This window comes from Tachypleus tridentatus, chromosome 13 (assembly GCF_004210375.1).
Source record: "Tachypleus tridentatus isolate NWPU-2018 chromosome 13, ASM421037v1, whole genome shotgun sequence".
Classification (NCBI taxonomy): Eukaryota; Metazoa; Arthropoda; class Merostomata; order Xiphosura; family Limulidae; genus Tachypleus; species Tachypleus tridentatus.
The window spans coordinates 24,633,243-24,654,289 of NC_134837.1; the positions used below are offsets into that span (position 1 = coordinate 24,633,243).

General features: G+C 32.1%; 1 protein-coding gene across 4 annotated transcripts in view; it reads left to right on the plus strand.

Annotated features, from left to right (window-relative positions):
* The window catches only part of Snx27 (sorting nexin 27), an 86,112-nt gene extending 70,005 nt beyond the window's left edge, over positions 1-16,107 (plus strand). The window contains exons 13-14 of one of the 4 annotated variants that reach the window (XM_076474335.1): positions 1,083-1,160; positions 4,864-4,996. In XM_076474335.1, the coding sequence (XP_076330450.1) occupies positions 1,083-1,160; positions 4,864-4,895 (110 nt within the window). In that variant the 3' untranslated portion in view covers positions 4,896-4,996. Of the gene's footprint in view, positions 1-1,082; positions 1,504-4,863; positions 4,997-12,115 lie in introns of those variants that run through there. The other 3 variants (XM_076474337.1, XM_076474338.1, XM_076474334.1) reach the window with 3 other exon arrangements.
* Positions 16,108-21,047: the final 4,940 nt, after the last annotated feature.

The window sequence follows — 21,047 nt, forward strand, 5'->3', positions numbered from 1 at the left end:
AAATTTCACTTGTATTAAGATGTATGAGTTACTTGTTTGAAGATTCTCTAATGAGGAGGGAAGATTACTGCACAAATGCCTCAGAAGTTTATTAACCATGTTTATTAATTGTGTGCTCTCAGTTTGAGATGATGTAGCAAATTACGTCAGTGCAATAACAAAATAAGTGTATATCAAAACCAGGGTATAAGTCATTTGAAACCATTGGAAAAGCTGTTAGTGACCTACTTTTCAAGGCTAAGCTTCATGTACTTTTCAAGCTACAATCCTTCACCAGGAACTGTTTTGACAGATTATCTAACAGGTGTAGCAATAGTCTGCTCCATTTCAGATGACCTGAGCAAGGTAGTCCAAGCATTCAAAAGAAGATTCATTAAGAGTGACATAATTTCTGCATTTGTTTTTGTCTTGAAAAACTTGTGCAAATCAGTATTAAGAAAAAGAAAATATGTCTACTTCAAACAGACTGATATAAGTATTCTAGCAAATAAAAAGCTGAACTGTAATAAAAAGTAAATCATTGAATATGAGCTTGAAGCTAGAAACTTGTTAATCTTGCAAAGATGATCCTGGAAAAATGTCATCTGTTCTACTTGGTTAAATACCTCTTGTGCTTGAACCCAAGGGAAATGGCTTGTGACTTATCAGACTGTAAGGTCAAATTCAGGGAAAATTGCTGAGAAAACTGGTAAGTGCAAAGATGCTAAAAGAAATTACTGATAAAGTAATTGCTGGATAAGATCTCTGTTATTTGTTCTGAAAAGTTTGTAAAATTTGACAAGATCTCCAGTGGGTTGATGTGTTTCTTAGTCATAAAGGATACACTGCATACATAATGCTTCTGGAATGTTGTCAAACTACTGTTTGTCTTTTCACATGGATAGTAAGTGTTGGACAAGGTTTTCGTATAAATAAGGAAGTAGAAATTTATAGTCTGAAAGAGAGATCAGTTGTGGCCCAACATGTAATCTATGAGTACATAAGATCAGTTAGAGGCATACTTAATATCCTAACACTAAGGAACTACTTGTCTCAGCTGTAAGTGCACAAAACTGTTATGAAGTTTATGTTTTATCTTTTAGATCAAAGACAGCACAGTAAAAAGGATGAAAAACAGGAGAATGAACAACATAATTTGGATGAATTATTGGAAACTAAAGGTCAGGGAAAACATATTAATGTGGAAGTAGTTAAATGAGTTTGCTGACAGCTTAGCAGAAAAAACTGAGTAAACAGGGAAACTTACATTCATAACTGAGTCAAACTATAGGAAGACCTTACAATGGAAAAGAAAAAAAGCTAAAAGAAATAAACAAAGAATTGAATAAAACGTATTTTAACAGAAATGTCAAATCATGTTTTTGGTAGGGGTGTTGATTTTCTTTTCAAGAAGGTTTTTCTAGATTTTGATTTTGTAAGAGAGTCAAATGTACCACGATGATAACATTGTGTTTGCTGTATATAACTGTGATTTTTGCTCAGAAATAAAATTTTGATATACAAGTGAAGTTCTACCTTGATTAAAGTTTTGAGGTTTAAAGTTTTACAAAATATTATAAACAATGACATGCTCTTGATATTGTGGATACAGATTTCAGGGTATTTTATTTGTATGAAGTTCGTGCCTAGTATGGTGTAAGCAGAATGCAGCAGTTTGAGGATACCTTCCAATTCTTCTACAAAATTTATCTTTGCAAAAAAATTACCTAACTGCAATCATTTGAATCCTGTCAGTGCTAAATGTCAAAAGTTTCATGAGTATGTTGAGAGCCCTTGAAAAACAACAGTTAAAGCTTTGAAAAATCTTTAGGTCCTTAAATTTTATCACCATAATTGTGTGCAAACCCTCAGAAATGTAAACTACTGAACAGAGGATAAATATGTACTTGCAGATTACAAAACAAAATGACTGTATAAGATATCTGTAAAGAAAAATCTGCTTTTCCTTTTAGATATAAATTATCACGTAGCAACGTCAGAGAGAATTATTGACATTTTTTAGGAAAGCAGTTTTATGTGACTTGATATTTTTTATATCTCAGTAAAACAAAGAAATTGGAAATTCTAAGTTTATATTATGGCTTGTCAGTAACTATAATATGTGTTTCTAATTGAGATATATTTGTTTATGTGCATGCATTAGGTAATCCATTCAGAATTTTTACATGCAAATTACTTGCCTGCCTTCCATATACATAGTTTTACTGATGCTTCTCTCAGTTTTAACTTCAAACAGCACTGTAAACTTCTTTCACTGTCAATACCTAAACTTTATATATTTATAAGTAAATGATGACTGCACCATTCTTGTTATTGGATGTTCATTGCAACATTTCTGTAATGCCTTATTTCCTGTTACTCCACCCTGTTTGAAGTCTTAAACTTGCCTTATTGTAGTTTTTAAAGATTTTTCGATAAACCATAGTTACAAAATCTCAAAGGTAGTTGTTTTGTTCTTACTACTTCTATTGGAACCATTTGTTACAGAATTTATTTTTAAAAACTTGTTGGTTTGGTTTTTAGAGATATGTTTTGTCAAATTTTCTGAACCTGCCTTCTGTTGCAGTTTCTTCATGTGAAATATTTCAGTTGGAAACTGTTGTTGTCTTGTCTCTAATCCACAGTGCTACAGAATGAGACTTCTTTCTTGTAGATAAACAACAAACATGGAATGGCAATTAGATTATAAAATAAAAATATTTTTTTTACTTTGTAATTATAGTTAAGTTAAAATTATAGTTAGTTTTGCCTGTAGAATTTATAAACTGATTTTAATCATACTTGGTGAACGCTTGAGTTGTTTAATTTATATCTAAAAAGCAGTTGGTAGTTATTTTGATAAAAATCAAAGTTAACAGAAAAAGTTTGTTTCTTTTGATCATAAAGGTTAAAACCTTTAAAAGGCACATAATTTTTAATTTTAAAAGGCACATAATTTTAATTTTAAACATTTTAATTAAAATCTTCCATAATTTTAAACATTTTATAAAAATCCTTCTTGGAAAAAAAGGAATTTAAATAGAAGTCAAGTTGTATCAAGTTCTTTGGTGATTATGATATTTTAGGTTTCTCGTTTCACTTATAAGTTGATGGACAGTACCTAGAAATCTTGTTTGATAGTCCCCCAGTGACAAAGCAGTATTTCTGTGGCCTTGCAATGCTTGATACCAGGTTTCAATACCTGTGGTGTTCAGAGCACAGATAGTCCATTATGTAGCTTTGTGGTTAACTACAAATAACAACTTGTTTGATAATGACACCAAAGAAATTGTTAGGATACTTAACAGCAATTTATAGCTCAAATGTGTCTGAAAAATAAATACTTTTTCCATACAGGAACTTCTTAAAACTACGATGCTGTTTAAGCTAGGACTTTTTTGCTCCATAAAACTGTTTTAAACAAAAATGGCCTAAGATGATAGTTAAGAAAAAAATGAAGTACATAAATTCACTATATTTTAGGTTCTACAGTAGCACAGTAATTACACAGAAGTTTTACTGTGTTTGATTGTGTTCACATGGTTTATAGTGTTGGCTTATCTTTCTCCACACTAAATGTGTGGAGTCCTTGTCATTGCATTTGTATTGTCAGATATACCAAGATAGTGTGGGCACCCTGTATTTATTTGATTTGCCATAAGGTTACTGAGCTATGAATGTTTGCTTTGTTGTTTTTTTTTTAAACTAGAGTAGCTGTTCTGTGTTCTCAGTATCCTTTCTGGTGTACATAAAATTACATGAAGGGGAAATAATAATCTTCAATTGTAACTTTATTCTGTTCTGAGATTCTGTGATTTTTCTGTTTGTTTCAATAACTTAAAAAGGTTATTAGGTTATGGTTTCATTTCACATTTGAGATTTAATTAATTTGATATTTGTAAAATTAACTCAGTTAATTTGTAATACAGTCATTCAGGAAATAGTTGAGTCAATAGCTAAATATTTTCACAGTATTCATAGTTCGCAAGCTTTCATTAATGTTATACTTTCACTGTACTAAACTCTGGTTATATTGTTAAGGTCATTTTTATATTTTATCCCTTACACGCACGCATGTACACACACACACACACACGCGCGCGTGCGCGCGTATAAAGGAGCAAGAAACAGCTCTTTGGTGATACTAGCAAAGGCTTATTAGAGCCTTGGAATTAACTGTCAGTGTCCACTGTATTTTTCTGACCAACATGTATCACCTATCAGCTTGATTCTCTTTAGTGTGCCTACCTCTAACTTGACCTCAGTTTCCTTTTTCCAGATATCAATTTGCTTGTAGGATCTTTTGTAGAAATTTGCAATACATCTGCCATGTTTATCAAACCTAAAGTGAGTGCATAGAACCATGCATGTTCACAGCAGAGATAACTTTACCTGAAAGCCACTATACTGCTCATGACAAACTGTTCTACTCCGTGTGAGCTGTTTGAAACACTTGTTGATATCGATTTTGTAATCTCAAACTACACATTTTACTAGATCAAACGGGCCTCGTCTACTACCTCTGTGGCCATGGGAGGAAACAAGAACTAACAGCCTTTCAACATCTTTACCATCAAGCACATACCAGACTACCACAGTACACTAGTTAGTTCTAGTGGTGACTTGTGTGGGATCAGTTTGTACTGAGAACATACAAGTATTTCTAACTTCATCTGATATAATATTCCTCAGCATAACAAAGAGTTTATTGAATGTTGTTTTACTGATGTAAATAGCTGAAGCATTTCTTCCAGTGTTTTCAGACTTTATGCATTCTTTGAAGTTAGCATTTATTTTGTTTAAATGGTTTCTGAGTGGCATGTCATACTGACGACAAGTTTTATCATTTTCAAGGAAAAACATCAATATTTCATCTATTTCCAGGTTATGTGCACCTCCACCTCAGTGTCCTCTAGACTGAAGATTATCCTTTCTAATAACCCCGACAACAGCAATAATTTTAGCAACAACTTTATGATTCTCCCTGAGTTTAACTTTTTGTTTATTAGATGACATGTCATATACATAATACAAGATGTTTCCTCCTTTCACATTCATCATGTATTTCACAATTTTAGACTCTTCATGTTTCCCTACACATTGATGAACATGGTAACAGTCACTAAGTTCAAGCACAAATGAAAAACTGGTATTACTTGCTTGAAAAATACAGGTAAATAGTGAAGATAGAGGTTCATCGTTTCTTTTTGTTTTGTAACATCAATTTTTTTCATTAGTACGCCTTTGGATTAAATGGAGAATTTCAAGTGGTTGAACTGAGTATTGGGCACATAACTTTCTGTTCTTATCCTTGATGGGTTAGAGAATATGTTCACATCATCAGAAACACCAGTTTCATGAGAAGAGTTGTCTACTTCACTCTCTCAATGCTTTATTTCTCACTGCTGTTTGGAATACAGCTGATGCTGTATTATCATCATCATTTTTACATTAATGAACATGTCATGTTTCAAGAGTTCTTCCCCACTCAGTTTGTGTTATCTGTTGATTACTTTGAAATGTTTAATGTGAGAAATGATTTTGTACTTCTCTCTATCATATAAATCAATAGATTTGATAATGTCATTATGTCTTATAAAAATCACATCTGTGGCATAATCATGTAGGAGTGGTAACTTGCATATCGTTCTTATAACAGTAATCCAGCTTATTGTATCTAGCAAACTTTGGTGATGTTAGACAGAGTTTTCCATGGCAGTATGATTATCAGTCATACCTGTACTGATCAGATATACTGTTTATCAGCTCCTTGTGCTACTTGTCATGAGTAGCTGAATTGTTTTAAAACTACTGATCAAATCTGTGTGCAACACAAATATTACTTTCTTTTGTGAATGTCGAAATGGCATTGATCATGATGTGATGTTAGAAATATATTTATTTTCATATGTAATATATGATCATGTATTAAATATTGAGATATGGACATGAGACTCTTTGATGATGATTTCAAAATTTTGGGAATTATGATTGATCAACTGAAGACCCTATAATAAACATTCAGTGTATTTTATGAAGATCAGTTAAACATTCTACTGACCAACTTATGTGCAAAACTATCTATTTTCAAACTATTGATAATCTAATAATTTTGTAGCTTAAGTACAAATCTAGAATTCACTGTTCAGTCCTATTGTTGTTGGTGATACTTGCCAAATATCAGCAAATACAATTCTTCAGCAAAATTTTCAGACAGAAGAAACCATTAATCCTAATATAATTGTTGAGTTTATAATAGAACATAATTGTACCATTATACATCTTAAAATCCTACAGGTTTCACACAATACTGATTTTTGTAGCTGGCAATTTCAGTATTAACATTGGAAAATTATTTTTTTGTCAGATAGGACAATAATAATGTGATCAGATTAATATTTATATTAACAAAACTTTTGATAGTTGTTTACTCACAGATCCACTTCCTGAGGATTATTATTCATCTGGGCACTTTGAATGGTAAATGCTGATTCATTATTTCTAGTGACATTTTCAGACCCTTGCAATTTTTTTCATTTTTACATTTTGGGATCCATTGACTCGTTTCCTTTTTCCCTGACAATATTTATGGTTTAAATGTATGAATACTACAGACTAGTGTCAGCTTTAGACAATAGGTGCAGGATTTGTGAAAAGTATGCATTCATTTCATGATTATTCTCAGATTTTTATACAAAATGTACAGCTATGAGGTTATTGGTCAAAAGAGAAGTGAGGTGCTGAAGCTTATTCGTATGCCTGTACAGCATACAGTCATGTTCAGTCATTCATGGACAAGTCTAAACAAGCATCTAGGCCTATACTTAAAAAGTTAAAGAACCCTTCTCTATTTCATAAGCAAAATTCTAAAAATAAACTAGTGATGTACAGAATATGATGTGATTAGCTCTTTGAAGCACTTCCCTCAAGAGGCTTTGAATGTATTTTATAGTTACCTCTGCAAGGCTTACAAGAAGAATTGTAAGTCTGTGTATTGTAGGTCTAAATGTATTGAGTGTTTATTTTAGTGTTCTACAATAGTTTAGCCATTCCAGCTGAATAAAATACACTAATTTGTGGAAGTGGGTTTAAAAGTTACTTTGTGGTAAACTATAAACTGGATGAGGACACCAATCCTCAAGTTCTAAGAGCCACACCAAGATTTTGCATGGTTGCCTGGCAGGCAGACTAGCCCACCACTGATAAGAGTGGTATCATGAGAGTAAACAAGGTTTACAGAGATACATGTGTTAAACACTAAGTACTGTGTCTCAAAGCAGTGTGTACACAAGCAAATAGTGAGATTTATATCTTAAGAGTTTCAGATTTAAACATCTGCTGTGATACTTCAAAAAATTTTTAGTACGAAAGAAATTGAATGCTTGTTGTACAAAAAATAATGAATCAACAATAAAATATTAAAATACGAATGCATGAATACCATAAAAAATCTTACTATGTAGTGCACAGAAAAAGCTATATTTTATCTTATTTATATATAAAATGTACACAAGTCTAAAATTATAAATTACATCAGGTGTTTATTGATAATAAATTCTACTCTTTAACAATGATGAAAAAATGTAGATTACAAAACAAAATATTAAGTACCAAATTCAAAAACAGAGATGTCATCACAAAATTTAAAATCACAATGTTCATCAAGATGGATCCAAACAAAATAAATCCATTGTAGCAGTAGCAGGCTTGGCATGGCCAGGTGGTTAAGACACTTGACTCGTAATCTGAGGATCGCGGGTTTGATTCCCCATCACACCAAGCATGCTCCCCCTTTCAGCTGTGGGGGCATTTATAATGTGACTGTCAATCCATTTATTCATTGATAAAAGTGTAGCCCAAGAGTTGGCAATGGGTGATAATGACTATCTGCCTTCCCTCTAGTCTTACACTGTAAATTAGGAACAGATAACCCTTGTGTAGCTTTGCTCAAAATTCAGAAACAAACCAATGACACTAGTAATACGTGCTAACAATGAAATTGAAGTTTATACCATTTGTCAATGAAATGCAAAAGATAATATTAAAGTATTTGCAGCAGTAACTTCTAATATCACTGGAGATACCCCGTTTATCAGACATAATACAAAAACATTATGACAAGGAAACAACTAACAACAAAAACCAAGTTAGTGGTACTTTAAATCTTGTCTTGAAATATACTATCACCTACTGTCTGTAGCTGGTTTGATGTATGATAATAACGCATGGAAACTATTAAAGATAACAAGAATTAACACTTTTTTTTTTTTATGAAACTATCCTTTATTTCTACGTTTATCAAACCCAAATTACACCCATTAACTTAGTGTAATTGTAGAAATGTATTAATAGAAAGTGTGTTTAATTCATACATTTATTAACCTCCCAACTTTCACTTAGACACTTATTGTTTATAACATTTAGTTGTCCTTTAAATACCAGTGTCATTAAGAGAATCGCATATTAATAATAAAGGTAACCAGATCATTTATAAAGGATTGGTTCTTTTTTACATATTATATGTTTGGAATTAAAAAAATAGTAGATTTAAATTTTTTATAACAAATATGCTGTAACATAATCTGTGTAGCTTAATACAGTCTGCCCTCATGTTACAGGCATTCCAGTTATGGAATGTCCTTCATACGAGAATTAAAAGCTTGTTCAATAAATTTGGGTACAGATTGCAAATTCACCCTTACAGAATTGTGGGGTAAATTTAAAAAACTTTAACACAAAATGCAAAAAGCAAAAGATCGACCAGTTATATATATATAGAAACACAGGCCAAATGTCCAAGCATCAGTGTCATAGGTGGTACTCTTTGTTGACATTCATTGTTTATGTCAGCAAACACTCCTGTGACAGTTGCCATATGGTCATACAGTTGTTTGCACGTTTGGAAAGGGGCCGTCAAGTTTAAGTACAAGTCACAAAAGAACAGAAAGGAATTACTATGAATGTAAAACTCTGTGATAGTTTGATACCATAGAGTAACTTAGCTCTTGCTAAAACTTAAGGGCTTGCTACATCTACAGTTGGAACAATATGTAATAATAAAGAAGTAAAAAAAAAAGTGATAAAGCAGATACATTTGTACATTGTATTTTTATAGAAGTGATACTTTATATAGAAAGACTCCAGAGTCTGTGGATTGAGGATCAGGTCAAACATAGTGTGCCATTAAAACTATGATTATACAAACACTAAACCAAAAAGGTTGCATGGTGACTGAACAAAGTGGAAGTTCTAAAGAAAAAACCTTCATGGCAAGTAAAAGGTGGTTTGTTAGACTATAACTTGCACAACATGAAAACTAAATGATGAGACTACTAGTGCTGATGTTGAAGATACACTAGTGAGCTCGGAAATATTAATGATGGAGGAGGTTACAGTCTAGAACAAGTCTTAATGTGAACAAAATGGGGCTGTTGTGGAAATACATGGCAGATTGAACTTAGTTTTAAGGAAAAAAAGACCATCTGTGTTTAGGGCTTTCAAAGATCATATAATTCTATGAGAGGCAATGCTGCTGGATATTTTAAATTAAAGCCCTTGCTAATGTACAGGTTTATAACTCCAAGGGCTCTAAAGGGATATGTTGAGCCTAATACTGTGATTTTGTCATTCAAATAAGAAAGCTTTGATGAATATAAGTGTATTTCAAGATTGATCCTTCTTCTCTGTGTAAAACCTAATTATTTTTGTTGAGTAAACTATTAAACTATGTTAGTCATAATTAATAGGTGTTTAAAATTGTTTTCTTACATTTGTATGTGTGTTTTTATTACTTTTGTGGAACAAAAGATTTTTCATAAGAACACATCTACACTCATAACATGGGAAAATGAGGCTCAAAGTAAGGAATTTTATTCTATGAAATTTTTTTTTCTAGAACCACATCCCTTCTGTACTGTGGAGCTCAAATGTTTGTTTTTAGTAGTTATGCTGCATGTAATGTTTCTTTTTTTGCAGTTAGGAAGCTGAACTTTATGCAAAACATCTTATAAAGTTTAAAAATATGATTTTGGAACACGATGTATTGCTGTCACAGTAGTATATTTCATAGCTACAAAGTTACTATGCAAGGTTGCCAGCCTTACAGTTCTGTTCTGTTTTACTGGCATGCAGACAAACAAGTGGTAATTTTTACTGATGCCATAAAAACAAGTTTGTTTTGATTGTGCATAAATTTATGGAAGGTTTGAAACCCCTATTACTAATTAATTATTACATTTTGTATTTAGTGCACATGAAGTAGCTGGCTATGTTTATTGTTACACAGTAACAACTTGTAGTACTGTCTAAGTCACAAGCACTCGCCAGTTATGGAATCCTGTCATAGAATGTTTATCAATGTAAAGCCCAGGTAGCGTGGCACTGTTCCCAGTTTTAAACCATCAGACACAAGGAGATAGCAGCAACATACTGCTTTTTTGTTCTCGTACATTTTAATTTCTATATTATTTAATCATTTGGTATCAACATACCTTTTTATAAAAAAAAAATCCCATTGTAAATAAAATGGAATTTTGATATTAAAAAAATGTAGAAATCAGGACTAAACATTTTTCAGCAATATAATGGCAGGATATTACCAAAACTCTCTTTAACAATTCAAGCACCTATGTTTTTGTAATTGTCAAAAACTTTTAAGCAACCTCTCCATCCTTCAAAAGTTAAGGTCTCCCAGTAGAACAGTGGTAAGTCTTTAAATTTACAATGTGGCTTTGCTATAACAAAACACACTTAAAAGTTAAAAATAAAGGAAGACTTTTCATCAGGAATCTGAAAATTTTCACAACAAAACATAATGAAACTTTCAACATATTACATTTTTTAAGATGCTGTTTTCACAAATTCGTAATTGTTGACAAAAACCAAAGGTCATGTTCAGATTGCTACTCATATGTGACATAAAATGTCTGTTGCATACAGACACTGACACATTTCATGTCATCTGATGTGAAAGATAATGTTTGTATAGGAACTATCTAACGTATAATACGACAGTAACCCAGATATTCTAGTAACACTTTCTATACAATAAGATAATGTTAAACTGTTCTTCAACTGTGCCATTATTTAGATGATTTGGAACCAGTTGCAGCACAGTGTATATCTACTGCCTTATGTAGGGGCTTTTATTACTTTTTAACCTTTTGAACTCTTCAACGATGCAGTGACCTGCATATATGAAATTATGGCCATAAACATCAAACCTAAGTTTGTGTAACAACATATTGCTTTGTTGTTTGGCTATAACTGTGTTTACAGTTCCATATGCTGTTATCTACATTTGCCATTAACACTCCTACGAAAAGTGGGGCCTAATAGGCCCCAGAGCAACTTGAAAGGTTATTAATATTAGGCTAATAATTTTGTATTTAAATGAAATTGCCATTTAAATCCATTAATGAATGGATTAACGAGATTCCCACTGTCCCTATCTACTATCTAGCGAAACCACAGCCAGGGGAATGGGCTTGGAGAAATCAGGACTAGAAACGTCTTTTCGTAGGAGTGTTAACAGTTTGGGTGTGTGATGCAGATTAGTATGATTTCTAAAGGACATAGGCTTGAAGGAAACCTGTATGACCTCATTCTATATCACTAACAATTATTTTCCTATACTTCTTATTTCTAATTAATTTGCTTTCAGTGGAACTCTTAATTCACCCTGTATGTTTAAGAAACCTCATTTCTTTGTAGTTTGATTTTTATGTTTTGTTGTTGTTGTATTTGCATCAAACTTCTGAAAATATAAAGTTTCATAAATTTGGATAAACATACCAAGATAACACATGTATTTCAGTTCTGGACATATGAAGAAAAGTATATGTACCAGTTGAGCATGAGATGCTATTATAATAACCCTAATGATGAGTTATGTTTTAACGTTTGTACAATAAACATGTTAGAAATTAAGATAAGTAAGACACAGTTGATGTTTTCCATGTTAATGAGCCCCAAAATTGACTTGTGATTGCTGATGATCAATTTGTGTAAATTATGAACAAACTTATACATAACATATTTATACAAATAAATTATATTATTAGAAGTTTAATTTAGTAAACTACTTCAAGGAGTTAGTTCATTTATATGTGACTTTTTTGGTAATTTATTCTTCCAGGTTGTGAATAATAGGGAAACCAAATGTGTAACATAATTACTGCTGAGATGAAGAGAAGCTCAGAGGTTTTGAAATAAAACTGAAGCATTCCTCATGTAGATAAACCTGGCATGATGAGCTGTTGAACCTTTGTGCCATCGCTGTCAGAGATCCATTACAGTTGTAGAGTTAGTAAAGTCCATTCTCATTCACTAATGAATAATTCCCAATTTGTTGATTTACACAACTGGAAATTGTCAAATTAATTCTCTTTGCTTGCTTCATATTGTTTTATTTATATGAATGGCAGGGTTGGGGAAAATAAATAGGTTCTTAAATCTAAATAAGCAAAGAAAAAAAATACTTAAGAAGTAAACATCACAGACATTACTTAGTAAAGCATGGAACATTGTTAAATGATGCTATTAAAGTTTTCTTTAGAAAATTATACAAAATACATATTTTCTGAAGTATATCAGAAATTCAAGCAGAAAACGTTTCAAGTAAAGGCAAGTTTTTTTCCCAGAAATTATTTTTTCCCTTCAAATATTTTTGATAGTCAATAAGATAACTGTCATAGTATAGGAGTAATGTATTGATAAACCTTTAAAAAATGATAGTTTTTAGTTATGAATAGCAGTGAAAAATAAAAAAAAAATAATTTTTGAAGCTAATAATGTAATAAAATCAAAACTACTTGTGTCATTAATCAGACATTAGACTTATTAATAATCATCTTTATTTTTAAAAAGACATTTCCTGGGTTTCAGACATTTTGGTAGTTGTATAATCAAGATATTAGTGTTTATTTGATAATTTATCAGATTATAGCTAATTTTGTTGTACAGTGTTTATATCTTCATATACGTACTCATATATAGTTTTGTTAAAACTATTTCTCAGCATAATACAATAAACGGAGAATTTGATTTAGAAACTTTTTGTACAAAATTCCCGTTAAAGCACACTTTGAATAATTTACAGAAAAAATCAAGTGCTTGGAAGATATCGTTAATAAAAACATTTAGTATTCAAATTTCTATGTTTATGTTCATAATGCTTGTGTGTTTTAATCTTTCCATTTAGTTAGGCCTTAGAAAAATGATCATTAATTAATAAATAAATATGGAAGAAAGATTTTGTGTGAGTGTACATTTGTCTGTGTATGTATGTATGTGTGTGTGTGTTTAGTGTAAATCTTAAAGTGCCTGAAACATTTCCAAGGCTAAAAAAAAAATATACAAAAATGTATTTAACGTATTTTTTATTTCGATACTGAACAATAAATGTGAACTTAGTGTTATAATTACTACACCTTGTGTGTTTTAAGCAAGTTGAAGTTACTTTATTGAATAAGGTAAAACAAATTGAAAATAATATTAAAGTTAATTTGATTTTTGGGTAAATATAATGTTGAATATTTATAAATTGTGTTTATGTATGTATACATACACACACAAAGCTGAATTTTTGCTCTTTTATTATTATTTGTAGACCTCAAACAAAATTAGGAAAAGAGGTATTTGTGTTTAAGCAGATCCCTTGTATGTTTCATTTCTGAAAGATTCATATTGTTTGTGAAATATCAGTTAAATAGCAGTCATGTTATTGTTATTATTATTATTTCATGTATTTAAATCTTAAGAAATTTTAATTCAGAAAATGTTTGTCTCCTCACGTTTTCCAAACAGACATTTTTGTGTCAAGAGTGCATCAAGTGTAATAAACAGATACAAAACATCCCTGTACATGCTTTCTTTTTGAATTCTGGTAATTTTGCCCAACAAACAACAGGCAAGTAAATACTGTAAACACATGTATCCAAACAATATCCTCCAGTTAAAACTGGATAATTTTTATCAGATTCAATCACTGTAATATGTACTTTATTTACCGGCTTAATAAATGATTCTGTTTCATTATATATACTGTTGATAAACCTAATTTTTAAAAAAATTTTACTATAAACAAGGAAAAACATAGAATATTTTTGTTTGCTGTATTTTCAACTGTCATTTTTAACAATCATCATAATTTATGTATGTAAATTGTGTTGATATGTGTCTATCTTACTTTTTCCCATAAAGAGAAACTTTAATTGATACATTAATCCTTAAACAGCAGCTATCACTAATTAATGCTGCTATGTTCAACATTCCCATCGTTTAAGGGTTAAGCTCACATATGCTCTAACATTCGTACACTGAAGAAATATACCCCTTCTTTTGTTTTATTAGTTGCATGAAGCATTTGATGCATTCACCATTCCAAATGTAAGATTTACTTGGTGTTTGAAAAAAGATACTATTATGGAGAGATTATTTGCACTTGTATTGTCAACACTAAAGTTATCTTAAGTTAGTTCATTTATTGAGGTTTTTGTTAGTCTATCAACTGATGACATTTTAAACCATCGTATAACAACTTTAATAGCAGTGTCACTCCAGTTTTATTGAGGAACTTTACAAGCTACATCTGAGTTTCATTCTGTAAACTGAAACTTTTTAAATTCAATAATAAATTATAAAATATTTCTCAAATTTGCTGTGACAAATATCTTAAATTTAGAACTTCAGTTATTTAAGTATTTATATGTTGATTTCTGGCACTTGTTTTAATATTAGTTCACACTTTTGTTTTAAGAGAAGTGTTTATTATTTGTTGGCAGACTTACATTTGTAGGTTATTTTGAACAACATTTACTTTTATTTAACCACTTTAACGTGCGAGTGAAATATTGTAAAATACATACATTCATTTCTTTAATTTCCTGTAAATCCCTTTGAATAAGTTAGAAATCAAATCTGTTTAAAATCATTACTGAAAACAAGACTTCAGATAAAGAGATAATGTAACTGGGTAGTTGATTCACAGTTAACATGTAACATTGCAGTGAAAATATTAGTTAGAACAATGATTTATTGTATGATTATTAGTCAATATTTGGATCACTGTGGCTCCTGCCAAATGCTTCAATACCTAGTCTGAAAAGGGGTTCGTATTAACACTGGTGAGAGTTACTGTGAAAGATGGGGTACTTATGTATTTATCCCTCTAAAATTGTAGATTTTATTACTCTTTGGAAGACCACTTGAGAATTGTGAACACAGAATTCTGTGTTAGTTCCACTAGCACAATGAGATATTCAGAAAATATCTTTCTTGTATTTTATATGTACATAGGATTTATGGTTACATGAAGATATTTAAGTTTACCTTGTGCTAGTGTAGTTGTATGTTTTACCAAATTTATTGTTCAATAATTTTTAACTTTTATTTCATAATCTTTGGAAAAGTGGCATGCAACCAATTGATAGTTTTAATAAAACAGCTTTACTGTTTCAAAAAACATTGTAAAAAAGTTAAATGTTTTAGCATAAAATAATACTTTGAAGCAGATTTCATTAGGTTGATATACAAAACTGTGTTTTGTAAATTAAGTTTATGGTACACAATTTCTAAAGATTTGTTTTTTTCAAGCTAGCTCCGTAATAATTAAAACCACATAAAAATCAAACGTTTACATATGTTAAAACATCAGAAAGATGAATGTCATTAATTAGATTATGATATAATTCACCAAGTTACAATAAGATTGTGTTAGCTTTGATACAATATTAATGAGTAAATTATGAGCTATGGTACAATACACTTGTTAACCCCCGTCTGTGCTGTTACTATTGTATATTACTGGGAGTCAATATAGACACACCAAAAATAATATTTTTCCTTCAAATGATTTGTAAAATAATGCTCCAGAATTGTCTTATTTCCTTAATATTATTGCCAAACGTTTTCCCTTAATCGGGTGTAATGGTAAAAGTTTTATCATTAGAAGGAATTAGTATACATATCCATCAATGTCTTCATAAAGCTAATGCTCAGATGTCTGTGTGTATTATAATGTTCAATCGCAAAAATCACTTGAATTTGAAATGATTTTTTTCTTTAACTGTGTGAAAAATGACTGTAAAAATTGTAAAGAAACAGTTATTAAAGAACTTGTAGACAAAATGTGTACGCTATTATTTTTCTGTTTATAATTAAAACGTACATAATAAACACACCTTTCACAGTGTAGGAAGGAGAACCGCTCTAGAATATCGTAATAGAGGAAAAACGACAAATTTAATCACGTGTGAACTCTTAGTGATTGAATTAGAGGTATCTGTCAAAAGGAAAGCAATGGCTGCACTTTTCTTTCCTGAACACTGAGCTTATCCAACACCAGATGTGGATTCGAACTCGACCAAATTACTCATAAGTTTAAGGCTTATACGAACTACCAGAAAGAAGTAAAATTGAAAATTCTACAATTCTGATTTAATATATAAACACTGATATTACTTCAGTCTATTTAAAAAAACCAAAAAAAACATCGCTCTCTGCACCTCGAAGCTGCGAGTGCATTGTAACAATGACTGTCGAATTCTAAGATCCGGTCAAACTGGGGTTGATGTTGGCTAGCTTCTTGGCCTTTCATATCCGAATTACTACCCTTTGTGAAGCTTTGCACTAAAACAAAAAAAAGTATTGATGATATACACTGAAATACATACGCGATGGCTGTAAGGCCATATATGCTAGAAAAAGTAAGATTCATCTTTTCTTAAGAATGTTATATATTTCTATAACTTCTGCCACAAGGAAAACATCAGACGACAAAAATCTTCTCTCAAATTTTAAATAGTAACAAAACAGACTTATGGCTCTTAGCTAAAATGTTTATTTCTGTTTATGCGATACTACTAAGACTATCTGCCAACATCTTTAATTTTGAGCTGCCGACCATGATGGAGGCAACAAAAATCGCCAACATTTGCGGTGCTCTTTCACGAACAAATACTGGAATTGGCCATCACGTTAAAACGCCACAATAGCTGAATAAGCTAGTATGTTTGGCACATGTTGCACGTCGACGTTTCTGACGACTGTACCACCGCAATTTAAAAAATCTCCATCATGAAACGTGAGTGCTCTCTTTTAAATCTGTCACAGCCTTTTGGCCTGGATCTCTTGTGATTTTTAACGCGGTCTGTCGTATGTTTCACACCAGTAGTTATTTGATTTTAATACTTTGGCTTGGGCATTATTTTACGTATGTTTCCTCTTCCTGTAATTCTCCAGTTATCATTACTGTACTTCTATAAACAATGTTTCATTATTGAGAGACATGCTTTGTCAGCCATGGCATTATACACCAACAGCAAAGTGCCTATCAGTGCTATAATAGTATTCTGAGTCGAAACACATCATCCATAACTCTGATGTAAACGTATAAATGTACTACGCACGGCAAAAAAACTTTATTTCGCTCAGCGTGTTTCATGTATTTTGCCGGTAAATTTCTCTCAAAGCCATGACTAGGGCAAGCAGACAACCTGGTGCAAAGCAGTAAGGAACAATAAAATGGCTACTAGCGTGACATTCTCGGGGATGGACGCAAATATGATAGTCTATCCTGAATGTTATATTGCTTCTTTACTGGGGCCCGGCATGGCCTAGCGCGTTAAGGCGTGTACTTCGTAATCTAAGGGTCGCGGGTTCGCGCCAAACATGCTCGCCCTCCCAGCCGTGGGGGCGTTATAATGTGACGGTCAATCCCACTTTTCGTTGGTAAAAGAGTAGCCCAAGAGTTGGCGGTGGGTGGTGATCACTAGCTGCCTTCCCTCTAGTCTTACACTGCTAAATTAGGGACGGCTAGCACAGATAGCCCTCGAGTAGCTTTGTGCGAAATTCCAAAACAAACAAAGCTTCTTTACGGCTCTGCATTCTAACTAATACAAAATGCCTTCCAAACTCGAATCACAAGCCGGATTATTTATCCGTTTAAACTGGATCTTCGGTGTGTTTTCCAAATAAGTTATTTCCATGGCGTTATTAACTTCTAGTGTAATACTAGAGGGAAGGCAGCTAGTCATCACCGCCAACTCTTGGGCTACTCTTTTACCAACGAATAGTGGGATTGACCGTCACATTCTAACGCCTCCACGGCTGAAAGGGCGAGCATGTTTGATGTAACGGGGATACGAACCCGCGACCCTCGGATTACGAGTCGAGTGCCTTAACCACCTGACCATGCCGGGGCCCTTTTGTCTTGAAGCTCAAAATTAAAAGTCTATTTAAAATAAAAACGTGCCTTATTTCAGGATGTTTTCAATTCTTTGTTCTCGAGCAGAATACACAAAAGTAAACAAAATAACTAATTTACGCTGTGGAACACTTTTGAGTTACTGTAAAAAACAATTAGCTTATTACATTTAAAAAACTAAACGAAACGCGCCCTTTCTCAGGGTTGTTTTTTGTTTGATTGTTTTTTAATCCCAATTCTCGGTCAAAAGTCCTAAAACAAAACAGCCCATGTACAACCTCGAATAGTTGCAAAAAGCCTCCCAATCTCCGAAGTTACGATACTTGAAACCGGGTTTTGATACTCGCAGTGCGTAAAGCACAATAGCAAACAAACCATACAAAAATTTCCAATAATGGAGCCAGCACGTACATAATGGATTATCTTTGCAGTAAGAGTAGGAAACATCGAATGTACTTAGTTCCATGGTGTTATTAACTTCTTACATGATATATGAGTAAAAGACATGTATGCTTTTTTCTTTCTTTTTCACATTGAAATTGAAATTATTCATGCGGAAATGATTACATGTTATCACTGGAAACGGACTTGAAAGACAGGTCAAGTTCATAAGCACTACATTCTCCACATTGATTTAAATACCACTCATTGATACAGCTCACGTTGTAACAGTTCAATATCAAATTGCTATAGCTAACAGTATGGACACAACTTTCCATCACAAATATCACTACAAAATAATTTTATTGATTTACCATAGGTAGGTGTTGTGAAGCAATAGTGTAGGAAACACTGCTGTATCTGAAAACACGTAGTTGTTCGCTATGGTAAGACCTCACTGGTTTCTACAATAGACATTGTGTGATGCAGTTTTGAGTTTTCATTGTATCTAGCTGTGCATACGTGTACTGAAGCAGTGGTAGGGGATCAGCTGTAAAGAACAATAGAGAAATGTTTTGAATAAATGAAGGTTGTTTACAATATCAAATAATATGCAAATATTCAGAATCTGTGAAGTTGTTTTACTATATCTGATAACTGACAAGCATTATAAAGAAGTGAAAAAGTTTCTTTGCATCTTACAACTGAAAAGTGTTGTAAAGAAGTGAATGAGTTTTATTGTATTTTACAAGAAAAGTGTTTTAAAAGTTGTGTTGCTATATTTGATAAAAAACAGGTATTAATTATAAAGAAGTGAAGGAGTTTCACTGTATTTGACAACAGACATGTTATGAAGAAGTAAAGATGTTTCATTGTATTTGACAACATAAATGTTGTAAATAATATAAAGTGGTTTCACTGTATTTGACAACAGGCAGATGTTGTAAATAAGTGAATGGAGATTACTGTATCGGTAAGCAAATAACTAGGAAGAAGTAATGTCTCGCCGTATGTGACTAATAAATATTCTGATGCATTTCTAAGTTTCCATATATCTTACAATGGTCATTTTTCTGGAATAAGCATGACTTTTATGACCATTCAGTAGTATTGCCTCTTATTCAACTCTGTCTGTCTCTTACTGTTTTTGTTTTTTTTTTCCTTTTGGCCTAGCATGGCCTAAGTGGTTGAGGCACTCGACTTGTAATCTGAAGGTTACGGGTTCGAATCCCTGTCACATAAAACATGCTCGCTCTTTCAGCCGTGGGAGGGTTATAATGTTACAGTCAATCCTACTATTCGTTGGTAAAAGGAGTACCCCAAGAGTAGACGATGGGTAGTGACGACTAGCTGCCTTCCCTATAGACTTACACTGCTAAATTAGGGATGGCTAGCGCAGATAGCCCTCGTGTAGCTTTACTCGAAATTCAAAACAAACCAGATCTTTTTTTTTTTACCATATGTATTTCGTCTTTTCTTAGATTACATTTAGATTTACTACCAAAATTCATAAACGGCATAAAATATATTTTGTTTAATAATAAATCTTCATTAATATTTTTTGCAACTAAATATTTAAGTATTTTAATATATACGTGTATGTATGTTTAGGTTGTATAGTAGTTATTTTTAGCCGCGCCAGAGTGGTTCATAGAACAGCTCTGGATTCATTTGGTTTCGTTTCTTTCAAACATAAACTTTTAGCTCCTACCTCTATCTTTGCTTGATCGATTTGAGATCTAATTACAGTTTTCGATTTAGGAGACCAATCCCTTTCGGTTGATGTACTTATCGCACGCAAAATCTCATGGATTAATTTTCTATAATCCTGCCTAAAGGAATTTCAACTTGACGATAGATACCTGATAAGTAATAAAATTGAATCGGTATACGCGCCCCACGTTTTGTATTGGTGGCAAACAAAAATAGAATTAATAAATAAATAAAAATGGGGTGGAGACTTATAAATTAATTTATTCTAATTCTGCCTTAAATAATATCAAGTTTCGCGCCTATTGAGGATTCCCTACTATTTAGGTTTAGCTGTAATATTTATGCAAATATAAGTAAAAAATAAGCGTTTAAATATGCATCTGTATTATATAAATTAGTTAAAAGTTAGACATGTTAATAAACTATAAGTGTTATGATAAAAGTTTATCTTCTATATCAGTTTATTAATTACTGCAGGCTATTTTTTAAAGTCAACTGTCTAGTTAGTACGTGTGTCATATTGTTCGTTTCTTTGTTCAAATGCGCTTTTTGATGACTTTTTTCCTGTGGAAAAATTCGACGTTTCAGTCATTGTACAGTTACCAAGGAAACCAAAAGATATATGATCACGCTTCTGGTCTCAAGCAAACACCGATTAGCAATCGATCAGATTCTGCGCAGGTTTCGATCGATAATTCCCGGGATTGTGTGGTGTCTACTGCTGCACAAACAAGTAGCACAAGTCAGTTCTAACATGAAAGATTATTAC